Source organism: Panthera pardus, unplaced genomic scaffold (genome assembly GCF_024362965.1).
Source record: "Panthera pardus isolate Hobbes unplaced genomic scaffold, ASM2436296v1 HiC_scaffold_13, whole genome shotgun sequence".
In the NCBI taxonomy this organism is placed as follows: Eukaryota; Metazoa; Chordata; class Mammalia; order Carnivora; family Felidae; genus Panthera; species Panthera pardus.
The window spans coordinates 44,576,947-44,593,316 of record NW_026526688.1 but is presented as its reverse complement, the minus strand read 5'-3'; the positions used below and the strand labels follow the sequence as shown (position 1 = coordinate 44,593,316).

Sequence of the window (16,370 nt, the reverse complement as noted above, 5' to 3'; positions counted from 1 at the left end):
AGAATCCTTTTTTACAAAAAAAAGCAATTTTACCTTGGTAACAGTTAACATATAAAAATTAGTTACACTGTTCTCGTGGGCTCGCTTGATTCGCAATCTGCACTCTTCTTCATCAATTAATTCACCGACATATTCATTTACAAATTCACCCTGTAGAGAAGCACGTAACACATAAGTGTAAAACCAGTGTGTTATATTTGAAAGCATTCTTTAACACTGTATGTGTAATGTAATCCAAGAGAATTAACCAGAAAGACTGCTGGAAGTACAACTTTAACCTAGAGACAAATGGTGGTTGTCATTCATTGGCATGCAGGTGGCACCTTTGTTCATATGTTGCATATATTTTCTCCATATGTGAACTCTTTGCAACAAAACATAATCCCTTATCATCTTTGTTGCATAGATTTTTTACCACATCTGTCTTGTTCCTTCTTTCTATTCAATTCTATTCTATTCTAATTGACATTATTTCTAACTTTAGATGTTTGGCAGATTGACCAGTGGAACCATCTGAGCTTAAAGTTTTCTTTTTTGGAACTTTTTTTTTTTTTTAATGTTTATTTTTGAGAGACAGAGCAAGAGAGAGGGAGACACAGAATCCAAAGCAGGCTCCAGGCTCTGAGCTGTCAGTACAGAGCCCAACACGGGGCTCAAACCTACAAACCCTGAGATCATGAACTGAGCTGAAGCAGGATGCTTAACTGACTGAGCCACCCAGGTGCCCCTGTTGGAAGGTTTTTAATGATAGTTTCAATTTCTTTAATAGTTTATAGAACTATTCATATTTTTTAATTTATTTTTGTGGGAGTGGTGATGATTATGCTTTTCTAAGAATCCATTCATATAAATTTTCAAATTTATTGGCAAAAATGTAGTGATACTTTTATTTTTTTGTGAGTTTGAGCCTCATGTTGGATGTAGAGGTTATTTAAAAATATAAAACCTTTAAAAAAACAAAAAACAACTCAAAAAATACCCATTAACTATGAATTAAATTATGAATAAAAATAACAAAACAAGAACTTTAATAGAGCTAGAAATCTGTCCTCAAAGACTATGGCAAAAAGGTAAGCTGTAATTCAGTATTTAATATATATTTTCTTAATTTTGAAGAAAGAAATCACCTTGTTACAGGAAGTCCCTTGTTTGGCTCTGGCCCACATTTGCAAGGATCTGTTATGTGCGAAAGGAAGAAGGCTGGCTGTGTACAATCAAATTCCATATTTGGCCTTTGTCCCTCAATGTACCAAAAATCTTTTCCATGATGCTACTAAGTCTTTATGATTTTGCTTTTCAGGAATATATACTTCCAACTATTTTGTAAAAGAGCAATTGTCTTACATTAGCAATTCCTCAAGTGCTACTGGACAGAATAATCCTGACTGTATTTTCTTTTCTCTTGATTATATCAATTTAATAAATTAGAATACATTTTAAAATAAATGCAACTACTGTTAAAAGATGTTAGGAGCGCCTGGGTGCCCCAGTTGGTTAAGCGTCTGACTTTATTTAGCTCAGGGCATGTTCTCACAGTTCATGAGTTCAAACCCCACATCGGGCTCTTCGCTTTCAGTGTAGAGCCTGCTTGGGATCCTCTGTCTCCCTCTCTCTGCCCCTCCTCCCCCCCCCTCAAAAATAAATAAACATTAAAAAATTAATAAAAGACGTTAACATGATATTAAACTGGATAAATTTCAGGATAGCCCCTACACCTCCCCTGAAGTCATAGGCAAAATTTATGTATGTGATATGCATGGCTTAAAAGTACCACCAAAAATTTTGCATTCTAGGAGCACCTGGCTGGTTCAGTCAGAAGAGCATGTGACTCTTGATCTTGGGGTCATGAGTTTAAGCCTCACGTCGGGTGTAGAGATTATTTAAAAAAAAAAAAAAAAACAACTTAAAAAAAAATTTTGCATTCTAATGACATTTTAAATGTCAATGACCTTTGGCCAAGCAATCCAATCCATATATTTAATGATCAGTGAATCCTGTTGGCTCCGCCTTCAAAATATCAGCAATGTACCCACTTCTCTCTGGCTCAGCTACAACCCTGGTAGTCCATATGCCACCATCATTTCTCTCCTGGACAACAATGGTCTCCTTTTTGTTAGCCCTTCCCCATGATCATAAATTCCACAGACTACAGCCAGAGTTAATTTTTGGAAACACAAGGGTGGCACACGGATACTTAAGGCAGCCCCCAAGATGCCTGTCTCCCAGCGCTCATGCCGTGGTGTGATTCTCTCTCCTTGAGTGAGTAGGACCTGCGACTTGCTTCTAACGAATAGAATACGGCAAAGATGACAGAATGTATGTGATTCTGGGAGTCTGTTACATCAAGACTTTAGCATCCATCTTGCCGGAGTGTCTCTCCCTTGTTGGCTGTGAGGAAGCAAATAGCCAAGTTGGGGAACTCCATGTGGCAAGGAATTGTGGGCAGCCTCTAGAGGCTAATAGCAGCAAAACAACAAGAACAACAACCCCAAACAAAAACCACCTGAAGCTCTCAGACCTATAGCTGCAAAGAGCAGAATTCTGCCAATAGCCATGCAAGCAGGAAAGTATATCCTTCTCTAGTTGGGGCACAAGAATGAGAAATCCAGTCCAAGAAGCATCTTGACTGAAACCTTGTGAGACCCTAAGCAGAGGACCCAGCCAAGCACTGCCCAACTCCTGACCCCTAGAAATGGTGAGAAAATAAAGTGTGTGTAACATCATAAGTTCCCAAGTTTGTAGTATTATTGTCAGGCAGCAATAGAAAATGAATACATCCAGTCAGATCAAGTCACTTCCCACTAACAACTTCCAGAAGTCTCCCTCCTATGGTCTCTAAGTTCCCATAAGATCTGGCCCCAGCCTACCTTCTCTGCTATCTCCTGCCTCTCACCCCTCTCCTCCTCACTCTTCTCCAGATGCACTAGCTCTCCTGCTGTGCCTGGAGCATGCTAAGGCCCCTGTCTTTGCTCTTTCTTCAGCCTGAAATGCATGGCTTTTTTCGTCATTGTTCAGGTCAAATGGCATTCCTCAGCCTTTCTTAACCAAGCAATTTAAAATAACAATTCCTGTCACCAGCCATCCCCTTTGACAGTATTATTTTTCTTTGCAGCATTTTAGTGGTACCTAGCATTACATATCTGTTTATTACCTGTCTCTAGCAGACCCACAAAGGTATGTTGTTCACTACTGTTTTTCCAAATGCCTAGAGTAGTACCTGGCACATAGAAGCAGCTTCACAAACATGTGCTTCATGAATGAGTTTCGCTTCAAGTGATCTAATCTATAGAAATGGGTGCATGAAGACAGAAAATCAAGAATGTTCACTACAGAATTAAATAAATTATATAAAGTTTATTAGAAGATAGGTTATAAGTTATGGTACATTTTACTATAGAATACAATGGGAGTTTAGTTAAAAAAGAATGAGCAGGGGCGCCTGGGTGGCGCAGTCGGTTAAGCGTCCGACTTCAGCCAGGTCACGATCTCGCGGTCCGTGAGTTCGAGCCCCGCGTCAGGCTCTGGGCTGATGGCTCAGAGCCTGGAGCCTGTTTCCGATTCTGTGTCTCCCTCTCTCTCTGCCCCTCCCCCGTTCATGCTCTGTCTCTCTCTGTCCCAAAAATAAATAAACGTTGAAAAAAAAAAAATTAAAAAAAAAAAAAAAAAGAATGAGCAAAAAAAAGAAAGAATGAGCAGAAATCTATATGGGTTGTCATAAAGGGATGTTTATGATATATTAAGTGGGATAAAATAATATGTATATTTGTTTTTAAAGATTCTATAAGTATAGGATATAGGACTATGTATTTGTATACATAAAAGGCTACATGACAACCTATTAACAATGGTCATCTCTGGTGAGGAGACCAGGAATTGAAGGGATGAAGGAATTTCACTCTTTATTATCTTTTTTGTATTGTTTCTCTTTCCTACAGTACTTTTTAACCACAAAGATGATTTTTCTTTTTTTTACAGGTAGAAAAATGTCAAGAGTAATTTTAATTCCCACTATGTCCACCTTCTCTCACTGAGAGTCTCTGCACTCTTGCTAGTTCGCTACTGGCCCTGGGCAAGCGGCGGGGAGTGGAGGGGTGGGGGGGTGGAAGAGAGGGCCGAAAGGGGGCCTCATTTGAAACCGCACACTATTCAGGCTTGTCCCTAGATAGTTCAGTAGGACATTGTTTTCAACAAGGATCCCAGGAGATTCCTGGGATCTCTGAAGTTTGAGAGCCACTGTTTGAACACTAGGATTTGCTGGTGATTTTCATTCTTGAGTTATTTGCATTTAAAAATTTTTCTTCAAAGAGACTGCTTGGAAAAAGCGCCTCAAAGTGTAAGAATGAAGATAATTTATTTTTTTTTAAATTTTTTTTTTTTAACGTTTATTTATTTTTGAGACAGAGAGAGACAGAGCATGAACGGGGGAGGGTCACAGAGAGAGGGAGACACAGAATCCGAAACAGGCTCCAGGCTCTGAGCTGTCAGCACAGAGCCCGACGCAGGGCTCGAACCCACGGACCGTGAGATCATGACCTGAGCCGAAGTCGGACGCTCAACCGACTGAGCCACCCAGGCGCCCCTTTTTTTTTAAAGTTTATTTTGAGACAGAGCAAGCAAGCAAGCGTGCACGAGTGGGGAAGGGGCAGAGAGAGCAGGAGACAGAAAGAATCCCAAACACGTTCTGCACTGTCAGTGTGGAGCCCAACTCAGGGCTCAAACCCACAAGCCAAACCGTGAGATCATGTCCTGAGCTGAAATCAAGAGTCAGACACTTCACTGAATGAGCCGCCCAGGGGCCCCAAGAATGAAGGCAATTTGTAAGTGTTAAAGATCTCAACCTTTGCCAGTTGCTTTTGCACATATACTCTAATTTGAGACTGGCAACAACCCTTTTAAGAGTGTAGGGCAAGGGTTATGATACATCCGCTTGAGAGTGGAGGAAACTGAGGCTCAAGGAGGTTAGTGACTTGGCCACATCCTCACAGCCAAGGAATTGTGACATTGGTGCAAAGCTTGGGTTTGCTAGTTTCCATCCCAGTATGTTGACCTTCATACTCTTTTGCCTTTACTAAGCCTTTTACATCTCTTTTGCTTAACAAGTCAAAAATATTTCAAATAGAAAATGACCAATGGGGGCGCCTAGGTGGCTCAGTCCGGCTCTTGATCTTGGCTCAAGTTGTGATCTCATGGTTATGAGATCCAGCTCTGTGTCAGGCTTGATGCTGAGCGTGGAACCTTCCTGGGATTCTCTCTCTTTCTGTCCCTCCCTCGCTTGTGCTCTCTCTCTCTCTCTCAAAATAAATAAGCTTTAAAAAAAATAAATAAAATAAAAAAGGAGGGGCACCTGGGTGGCTCAGTCAGTTAAGCCTCCGGCTTCGGCTCAGGTCATGATCTCACAGTTTGTGAGTTTGAGCCCCACGTTGGGCTCTGTGCTGACAGCTCAGAGCCTGTAGCCTGCTTCGGATTCTGTGTCTTCCCCCCCCCTCTCTGCCCCTCCCCAACGTGTGCTTTGTCTCTCAAAAATAAATGTAAAAAAAAAAATGTATAAAGACAGTCAATTAAAACCAGATTAAAAAAAAAAAAAAAAAAAAGGAAATGACCAATGTCCCTTCTCCTTTTTATGACTGACCATAGGACATCCAAAGTTTATGTGCATTTTATTACTACCTCTTCCTACCACTTCTCCTCTGCTCAAGAAGTGCCAAGCTTTCAACTTGGGAAGTTTCAAAATTTTGCCAAAAATCCCTATGTATTTCACCCCTAGGAGGAGATGAAGCATCTTCTGAGAGGCACAGCCCTGGTCTGTCCCACCGCCCCCATGGCCTCTGTCCCAGGCTACCTTCTTAATGCTCCTTTTGGTCCTGAGGCCCCAGCCTCTCCGTTCTGTTTTGATGATTTCTGCATCAGGGTAGAGCCTCTTTGTAAAGCACTGGTTCTGGCACCGCTCTCCAGCCGGGCACACCTGCGGGTGGCACTCGTACTGCAGCATCCTGTTTAGGCACTCCGACTCCAGGCCGCACGGGTTCTCATCAGCAGGCTTGCAGTTACAGCGGGGGATCTCTGACAGGTCTGCAACATGGATCTGCACCTTTCCTATTACTTTGTTAGCCTGGAAAACCAAGTCACGAATGAGAGGGAGGAATGTGAACAGGAACCTCACACATCCATGAAATTCTTGGCTTTGCTATAGTGGTGTGATTCTGAGAAAGGCTCTTTATATATCTTGATTTCAATTTCCCCCTGAATAACTTAAGAACAAGCTAAGAATAAAATGGCCTCTTCATACTGGACACAAATATCAAAATCTGATGTGAATTCTCACTTATTTATCATGTGTATTTCTTCTACTAAATTAATGGGCATTTATAACTAAAAGCAACTGTGGGCTTTCTAGAATTTGTAAAGGAGCTAAATACCTATCCTCTCACTTGCTGCAGGACAGCCTGGTAGGGCAAGAACAAGGTTTCACAGGGAACATGCTGCTCGTAGGTGTGAGAGGGCTTATCAAAGACTCTTCCTCACAGCACAGTGGCTATGGCTCCCATTTTATGCTTCCAACAAAAGTTCTCAGTTTGCTTTACAGAAGACTGGGTGATAATCAGTAAAAGTCTTCGTAAGTCAAAAAGGGCCTTCTAATTACTAAGAGGGCGATGCATTTCCTCTTGCCTGTCAAATACCAATGTTTCATGGGTAACGACTCACTTTGATGTGTTTGTAAGGAGGGGGTTTTCTTGAGTTTTTTTCAATCTCAAGTGCTTCTTTGCTTTCTCTTTGTGCTTTCAATTCCTGGAAACGTTTTGCAGCTTCTTCCAGTGCTGCCAATAGGACAAAACAAAGTATATAAATAACAACAACAAAAAAAACCACACACAAAAAAACAAAAAAAAAAAGACTGTTAGGAGAGCAGTTTTACATTGACTTCCCAATGCCCTGAATCTGGCCTGGGGTGTTCTTTTTAAAATTATTCTGGAAATAACCATTTTCCACCAGGATAGGATAACACTGAAATAGGACATAACTCGATTATAGCTGAACACCGTGCTCTGCATAAGCCATTGCCTTAGAGAAGAGGTCCTACTTCAATAATCAGAGGCTTCCAAGTAAAGCAAAAAAATAGCCAACCAACCAAAAAAACCCAGCTTTTTATCTTGTACTAGATTTACATTCCTTTTACTCTTACCCAGAAAGTCAAACTTCCCGGAAACTTGTTGCAAAAACACTTATAAGGCTCTTCATGGGAAGCTTTTACTACTCTTCTGTGGCAAAGGTGCCTCACTGGATTAAGAAGACTATTTCCAAAATAATCTCTATGTTTGTAGAAAGATCACTGAAGATACTCTTTTCATACAGACGGCAGAGTCTACCATACTGAAATGTATTTTTCTAACTGATTGGATAAGATGTGCTCTAATGTGATTGGATACTTCTGGATGCTGGATTGTAACACCTGGTGAAAGTCCTCTAATACCAGAAACATGTCAAGTGCAAGTGAGGAGACACAGAGAAATCAACCGCTGAGTCTTGGTTTTGAGCCACTGTAAACATCATCCAACTTACCTTTTTTGAAGGTCTTGTTAATACTAGTCTGTCCCTCAGCAAAACTTTTGTCTCCTTCAACATAAGGGAACACTCTGCCCTGGTGTACCCAATAGTAGTCATGAGAACCAAAGAAGAACACAGGGAAGTCCCCCAAGTCATGCTTAAGGCCCTGGATGTTCAGTGGCACAGACCTGGGATTGCAGATCTCTGCTGGCCACCATCTGAAAACAAAAGCAATTTTAGATCAATCAAGACATTGAAAAATCATACCATTCTTTACACGGCTGGCATGAGGGAGAAAAAAGGTTTTGTACTTTCACATTGGGCTCTCTGCTGTCAGTGCAAAGCCCACTTGGGATCCTGCCCCACCCCCCCCTCCTCTGTCCCTCCCCTGCTCACACATGCTCTCTTTCAAAAATAAACATTAAAAAAATTAATAAAAAAAACATATTGATCAGTGAACTAATGAAATAGTGAACCCAGACTAAACCAACTAGACCCTAAACTCCCCATCTAGTTTTTTTTCCTTTAAAAACTAATACCTGATACAAAGGAATATCATGAACATATAAGTTATAAAGCATAACAACTAAAAATAACAACTCATTACCCATCTTAAGAATTAGAATTTACCAATACTATTCCAAAACCAATTTCAATCCTAGAAAAGTTATGTGTTCCTCCAAATTTGACAATTTTAGTAGTAAGATTGTCTTTCAAGGTATAAAAGTTGATTTCTAGTAGTCAAGGGAACCATTTGAGAATAAACTGATGCTATAGTGAAGAATGACCACTCCATTCAAATGAACATTTTCTTCCCTCTAATCAACCAGAGTAAATAGTTTTTGGTCAAATGTACTAGGTTTATGTCAGTGTGTATTTCAGAATCTAATTCATCCTACATCATAACAAATGTGGGATGTGGCACAGAATGAAAACATAACTGAATGAAAACAGGCAATGGCTGAATAGCATAGCGATCACTAAATGGAAATCATCTGTGAGGTACATATGACAGTTTCTAACAATTGGGCAAGTCAAGAATTGAAGAGGTAAGTTTTGGTAGTATATAGAATAATCAGTATGAACAGTAAACATACAAAAACTTAAAACTTTTTCAGTCTGTGTGCAAGTTGGGGAGGGGCAGAGAGAGAGGAAGACAGGACCTGCAGTGGGCTCTGTGCTGACAGCAGTGAGCCTGATGTGGGGCTCAGACTCATGAACCATGAGATCATGACCTGAGCCAAGGTGGGACACTTAACTGACTGAGCCACCCAGGTGCCCCTACACTGTTTTAGCTATTTCTTGTCCAGGAATGTCTTATCTATTAATTGTCAAACTTGCACTCCTGCCCACCCTGGAATGATACAGATTTTTAATTATAAAAAGCAATGTGTGTTTAAAAGTTAAAACAAAAAAAATAAATAAATAAAAGTTAAGACAATGCAGAAATGTGTAACAGAAAAACTTAAAATTACTCCCTTTAAAAATTTTTTTATGTTTTACTTATTTTTGAGAGAGAGAGAGAGAGAGAGAGAGAGAGAGAGAGAGAGCGCACGAGCAGGGGAGGGACAGAGAGAGAGGGAGACACAGAATCTGAAGACAGGTTCCAGGCTCTGAGCTAGCTGTCAGGACAGATCCAGCACAGGGCTTGAACTCACGAACTGCATGATCATGACCTGAGCCAAAGTCAGACGCTTAACCAACTGAGCCACTCAGGCGCCCCCTAAATGACACCCTTTTAAAATCTTATGCCTTATACTATTAACATCTGATGTTTTTCTTTCTGGGCGTGAAAAACATATCTAGATCTACATTTTTTTTTAACTATATAAACACATGGAAAGATAATGTATATGCTCTTTCACATGCTGTCTAAATTCAACTATATACCCTGGATATCATCTCATGTTACTATAGAGATGAGCATTACCCCTTTATGGATATGGATACACTATAATTTATCTGAGAAATCCCTCACTGACTGAGCATTTTGGTTATTTCAAATTTTTGCAATAATACTTTAATGAATACCCCTATAAATACATTTTTTCCTGTTTGTCCAATTTTTTTCCTTAAATAAATTCCTTAGAAGAGGTGAATCAAAAGGTAGACACTGTTACAATTTAATATGTGATGCAAGACTGCCCTGTGGGGGCACTCCTTTTCCCTTGCCCTCCCTAGCCAAAAACTTATTACTCTTAAATCTTTGACAATCTGTTAATTGGAAAAAAACAAAAACAAAAATGAAATAAAAAACCTCTTTGTCCTTAACATATACTTATTTTTAGTGAGGCTCAGCACTTTTTACATATTTATTTTCTATTTGTTCTTCTTTGGCAACCTGGCTCTTTCTCTTCTTTGCTCCCTGTTCTAGGTAAGGTTATTTGTCTTTTCTTATTAAAGTAGAAGTAAAAATACTTCCCCTTGGTTTGACATTTGCCTTCTGAAACTTTGTATTTGTTGCCATATAGTATAAAATTACTTATGTATTCAACTGCCAAATTTTTTTTTGGGGGGGGGGGGTTCTGTCATATGTTAAAAAAAATTGTTTGTGTGGGTGGGGGGGATCACGTCTCAATCTCAAGGCCCCTTATATCTCAGCTAAAATAAAATTTTAAAGTTAAATAGGTAAGGGGCTCCTGGGTAGCTCAGTTGGTTAAGCGTCTGACTCTTGATTTCAGCTCAGGTTATGATCTCGCTGCTGTCAGATTGAGCCCCATGTTAGGCTCTGCGCTAGGTGTGGAGACTGCTTAAGATTCTCCCTCTCCCTTTGCCCCAACCCTACTTGCTAGTGTGTGCACATACACACACTCTACACCCCCCCCCCCCCCCGACAAAGTTAAATAGGTAAGTAAGCAAGCAGCATATTTAAAATTCAGAGAAAATGACATAGCTCTTACTAAAAAAAATTACAATGTTTGAAATCCTACAGAAATATATTTTACTTAGCATTCTGAAAAGTGGACCATTATTGTGCTCTCTTGAACAGTACCTATTTTCTCAGTAAATGATAAACATATGTCTCAAAATGTAGAATGTAGAGTTTTTAAAAATATATCACTATTCCTATTCAATGAAGGCTTGTTAAAGACAGGCTTCTATTTTCTAAGTTTATTTATTTTGAGAGGGGGAGAAAGAGCACATATGCATGCTCGAGCAAGGGGAGGGGTGGAGAGAGGAGAGAAGAAGAGAGAGAGAGAATCTCAAGCAGGCTTCGTGCTGTCAGCACAGAGCCTGAGGCAGGGCTCCATTCCATGACCCTGGGACTATGACCTGAGCCAGAATCAAGAGTCAGATGCTCAACCAACTGAGCCACCTAGGCGCCCCAAAGACAGGCTTCTTTTTTTTTTTTTTTTTTTTTTTTAATGTTTATTTATTTCTGAGACAGAGAGAGACAGAATGAGCAGGGTAGGAGCAGAGAGAAAGGGAGACAGAGTCCAAAGCAGGCTCCAGGCTCTGAGCTGTCAGCACAGAGCCCGACGCGGGGCTCAAACTCACAAACCATGAGATCATCACCTGAGCCAAAGTCGGTCGCTCAACTGACTGAGTCACCTAGGCACCCCAAGACAGGCTTCTTAAAAGGAGAAAGTTTTATTAATATAATGGCAATCACACATACTTCTTCATTCTCTTAAGAACTAAAAGCTCTTCATGAAATAATTTCTCTCTTTAAATTCTAAAGAGCTCTCTTCTTGCACTCAGTTTAAAGCTTCTAGCAGAAACTGAAATGGGCCAGATTTAGGGGTAAAAACTATTTTGGGCAGGATATAAATTCTTTTATTTTATTAGAAATCAATATAAATGAATTAGGACACAAAGAATACATGTTCCCTACTATCTATATAAGACCTTTTATTCCAAAATCTAGTAGTACATAGTTCATTAGTGTAAAATTACTTTCAACTTAAAAACAAGGGGTGCCTGGGTGGCTCAGGTGGTTAAGCAACCGACTCTTGATTCAACTCAGGTCATGATCTCGAAGTTTGTGAGACTGAGCCCTGGGTTGGGCTCTGTGCTGGGCATGGAGCCAGCTTGGGATTCTCTGTCTCTCTCCCATTTGATCATGCACCCACACATACACTCACTCTCTCTCTCAAAAAGAATAAACATTTTACAAAAATAAGGGAGGAGCCTAGTGTCTCCTCTTAAAAAAGAAAAACTGAAAACAAGTCAAAGAACCAATCTAAAAGAAAAAAAAAATCCAACAATAACCCAACCTTCCCAAATTGGCTTCTAAAAGCCAAATCAAAATAGATTTCTTTTCTCTTTCTTTTTTTTAAGGAAGTAGCTCGGTGTTGTTCTACCTATCTCCTAGCCAGTTTGTATATAGATTATGAACCTATGTCTGAATAATCATTGAATACTTCCTTTTTGTCCTGGAAAAACTTGCCTGTAATTTCCCAATTTGACCCAAACAATCTGCTTGTAATGTAGTTTCTTGCCAGCTTTACAGTCATTACAATTCCAGCAGCCTTCTGGCATTTCTATGCTCAGGCATTCTGGGTGGAAGGAAGCCGGGCACGATTCACAGCAGAGCAATCTTCCACCTTGAAACAAATAAACAGTCTTAATAACTAAGAAGAGAGGAAAGAGAAAAAGAAAGAGAAAAGAGAAAGTTATCTTTTAAGTGCATCAAATTTGACTCAAATTGGGGGAAAATAAAGGGATTGAGTCAGCTCTATAGTGATGGATTAAAATAGAAAACAAATGAACAGATTTAGCTACTTCAGTCCCCTTTCAGGGCTTCAGGGGCCAGAAACTCAAAACTTTTGAGTGGTATGAAAACCATTACTGTAGTCTTTACAGTAATGTGGGCAATTGAGGTATCCGCTTAGCATGCAGCTAAAACTCTTAACAGATGCATGGAATCTTTGAGTAGATTTGAGAGCAGATTTTCAAAGAAATATGTAACAACTTACTTTCTTTTCTCCTTGAGAGCTAAGAAAGCATGCAATGGTCATCTTGTATTTTAATCCAGTGCCATAGTTAACTAAATCCCTTTATAGTAAAATTAGCAAGAATGAAAATAACCAATAGGTTGACCAGTAGTTTTTTATTTCCATAAAAAAATGCAAAAAAAGCAAAGGATCGAACTTTCTCAAATTGGTGATTACATTATCATTTAACTTTCCAGCAAAAATAAAGAAAGTCAAAAACAGGCTATACAGCAGTGGTTTGCAACTTTTTCATCGCCAAGGATCTCCTTTCTCTTCTTCAGGGACCCATGTTTCCAAACATTTTATCAACCAATAAACCCCCGAAACAAACAAACAAAAAAACCAATCCTAAACCAAAAAAACAGAATCAAAATCCCTGTTAAAAGGTAACAATTTCTCTTGTTTTTATTAACCAAAGAAATCTGTAACTGCCAATCAGAGCTTCTGATTCCAATAACAAAACCATCACATTAAGTTGTTCAAATCATAGCCAAATATAAAGAAATGTATGCAGCCTTATTTTGTGCAAATGTGTGATTCTGTTAGATTTTCTGAAATATTAAACATAGTTAAAAAATTGTTTATATAAGTTTTTCTGACTTCACATTGAGAACCACTGCTTTATAGCATAAAACTAAGTAAATGTCACTGTGGAATAAGTACCACACACAAGGAGATCCCTCTCCAGGTTCCCTGGCAAAATCCTCTCCTTTGAAATACACAAAATGATCTCTGGATTAAGACCAAGACAAGTACAGCAAACAAAACAAAAGGATATTTTTTAATGCAAAAATATAAAAGAGATTTGGGGGGAGATTAGGTATTTCTAAAAGGTATTTCAACAAGTGACAGAGAAGGATGTTAACCACTGAAGATGAAATATAATAAAGACATTTACTGCAAAAAAAAAAAAAAATTGTGTTGGAAAATCAGGCCCATAACCTGATTGTACTGAGGTTTAATATCTCATAAGCAAAAGGTTAAGAGCCCTCTACACAACTTTATGAAATCACACGCTCTAACCTTTTGAGGGTTTGCTATCAATTTTCCAGAAAATCTTTTCTTCCTGTAGACTTTCAAACTTCTAACTGATTAACATAAAAACAAAAAGAAAATCTATATACAATCAGTGATGAAATAAATTACTATATTTCCTCTGCTTAAAAGCTTTTACTTCAGTCATTAAGATTTTTTCCTTTGTCTGCAGATCTCAATGTGGATTAATTGCTCCAATTCTCCAACCTACAGATTAGCTGCCTGAGTGCTCTTAGCCTAGGTAGGGGGTTCGGTAAGTTTAAAATAAAAATGAGATAACTGATTTCTCCATCAGAAAGGAATTACCAATAGGGAGAGCAGACTTTGCAAATAGCTTTAGGGGACATGTGATCATTAGAGCTGATGTGGAAAAGTCAGGCTGGCCATTTTTAACATTATGGAATAGTCCTCAATTTTAAGTGTTATTTCAGAGGAAATACAGACCCAGAATCGTCAGTGAAAATCATCACGATTTTTTGACAAAAAATACACAAGAAAAATGAAAATATGAACAATCCACCTTGGTGCTATGCAAGAAAACTGCTTTAGGATGCAAGAAGAAGATGTGGTTCAAGCTAAGCAAACAGAGGGCTCAAAATAATTTCAATTCATGTCAAGGTCAATACTGAGTACCAAAAACAAAGTAAGAAACAATTGAATTAATCTAATTTTATAAAAGCGCCTGTAGGAAATAAGGCATTTCCTAAAATGAATGCCTCGGGTAATTTTATTGCATTATGGAGTTAGCCAGACCTACGTCCATGTTTGTTTCAGAAGTAGATGGTATCACCAGTAAGGTGACATACTCTGACTTCAATGTAAAAACAAACAAACAAACGAGCAAGCCAATACTCTCTCCAACCTACTTCTCCATAGGTTCTAATCAACCTGCTTAATTACATATTTTTTAGTCTTGGGTTGCCACTTCAGATGTCTGACAAAGAGCAAAGATACATCATCAAGCAGGCAACATAAAGAATGGGGGAAAAAAAAACCTATTTCAAATATACCTAGTATTTTAGGTATGAATCAAATTTCCTTTAAAGATTCTGAACTTGGCTCCCCGATCATAATGGGAATGTATACAGGAAAAGGCCTTTACCTTCAAGGTTATTCATTTTACCCTCTGGGATAAGACCTCCCAAAATAATATAGTACTGTTAAACTACTTTTTCCTTTTTTACAAGCAGGCTATGTAAAGTTAAATATAAGATTTGCTTTTATAGATTAAATTATTAGGGAGAATATAAATATACATTTAGTTCTTGATTCTCTGTGGATAAATTATCCATAAGTAATTCTTCAGTTGAGCTGGGCTGCCTTTCAATATCGAGTATTTGGGATAAATTACCCCAGCTGCCCACCAAAGTCTCCTAAGAGAAGGGCAACTAGTTTTCATAGCATCTTAACAAAAACATTTAGGAAACAAAAGGACAAAATGTAGCCTAAAATCAAAATTTTAAGTACCAATATCTTGGCTTCCCTCTTTTAATAACCTATCCTGGTTTTTTAGTTGAAAGTTCATGATAATTTACATCACATCTATTCTATTCTAACATGAATGGTAGTTCTCCATCAGGCAGAAGAGAAAGAGCCTTAGAATCTTTCTATATTAAGCAAAATCCTACTCAGTCTTTCAATTTTAATAACCCACAGATAGATGGAATGTGTGAGAATTTATTCAACGAGAAGTAAGAATTTGCAATAATGGAATTATTTTAAGCCCTTTTTAATAATGTTGCAGCCATATGAAGACACAGTCACAACCACCAAGGTAGAATTTACCAAAAGCAACAGATAGTGCTTGACAGGCATACATTTCCCCCCTTCATTTAAAGAGAAAAAAAAAAGGAAATGCAAAAATAAAAAGCAAGAGATAAACTATTTTGATTATTACCTTTCTCACATTTCTTTTTGGAAGCTGACGAAGAAGGAATCATAGGTAATTTCATCAACTCTGCACGATTTGATTCATTCAGTAGGTAGTGGGACTTATAGGCATATGAACTGAACATGGGGTCTGAATGGTCCTGAACTATCAGCCCTATACGAAACAAACAGAAAGAGATGAGCTGCAATGAAACTACCCATGATTCCATGAGGGTAAAAAATAAACCAACACCTATTATGTAGCTGTGCTAAAAGTTGGGGGGAAAATGAGAATATGAAGAAAAAGAAAAAACTGACAGAAAAGGCTTGCCAGAGTTGTTAAAGGGAGTTTGAGCTACTCGGTTTCTTATCCCGTAAAAACCTACACACCCAGAAGAAAACCACAAATTAATTTGAAGATGTAAACTGCAGTTGATGTCACACTTAAAACCTGCTATGATACACAAAGCTACACTCCTTAATATTTAGAAATACTGTGATGACAATCCAAAGAACAAAATGACATATCACTTAATAGCAAGTAAGAGTTATTTACATAACATAGTAGAAACACTGATCTACCTTCAATGTATCAACTAACACTGAAAGGCAGAATTGAGTCTCTCTTCTTCTCTAGTCATATCTTTTTCTGCCAGATAATGAAGCTGTTCTCTATCAGTATGATAACATGATTTTAAAGGAGCCAGGACTTGTTGAACTTCACTAAGGTAATGCAAACCATTTACATTTTTTCCCCCTGCCATGACATAAAGTAATTACCAACCTAAGGGTTTATAAGATAGTTCTTTTGATCTACTAACCCAGCTATCCTGTTTGGAAGGAAACAGATCTCCTCTAACCCACCTGTGACACCCTCCTATCCTCTTCCCCTTGTTGAGTTCACTATAGGCCACTCTTAACCTAGGTGAGTGTGAGACCAGGGAACATTGCTCTGTTTGGTTACTAGACAGTTTATAATGATCTGAG

The 16,370-nt window shown here is 38.6% G+C and overlaps 1 protein-coding gene across 6 annotated transcripts in view; it reads right to left on the bottom strand.

Moving 5' to 3' along the window:
- The window catches only part of NSD3 (nuclear receptor binding SET domain protein 3), a 117,249-nt gene that overhangs the window by 10,971 nt on the left and 89,908 nt on the right, over positions 1 to 16,370 (bottom strand). For 2 of the 6 annotated variants that reach the window (XM_053901072.1, XM_053901078.1), the window contains 6 exons: positions 15,412 to 15,558; positions 11,933 to 12,116; positions 7,558 to 7,760; positions 6,703 to 6,815; positions 5,840 to 6,109; positions 34 to 150 (listed from right to left, as the gene is read on the bottom strand). In XM_053901072.1, coding sequence (XP_053757047.1) covers positions 34 to 150; positions 5,840 to 6,109; positions 6,703 to 6,815; positions 7,558 to 7,760; positions 11,933 to 12,116; positions 15,412 to 15,558 — 1,034 coding nt within the window. The remainder of the gene's footprint in view (positions 1 to 33; positions 151 to 5,839; positions 6,110 to 6,702; positions 6,816 to 7,557; positions 7,761 to 11,932; positions 12,117 to 15,411; positions 15,559 to 16,370) is intronic. The other 4 variants (XM_053901075.1, XM_053901074.1, XM_053901076.1 and 1 more) reach the window with 4 other exon arrangements.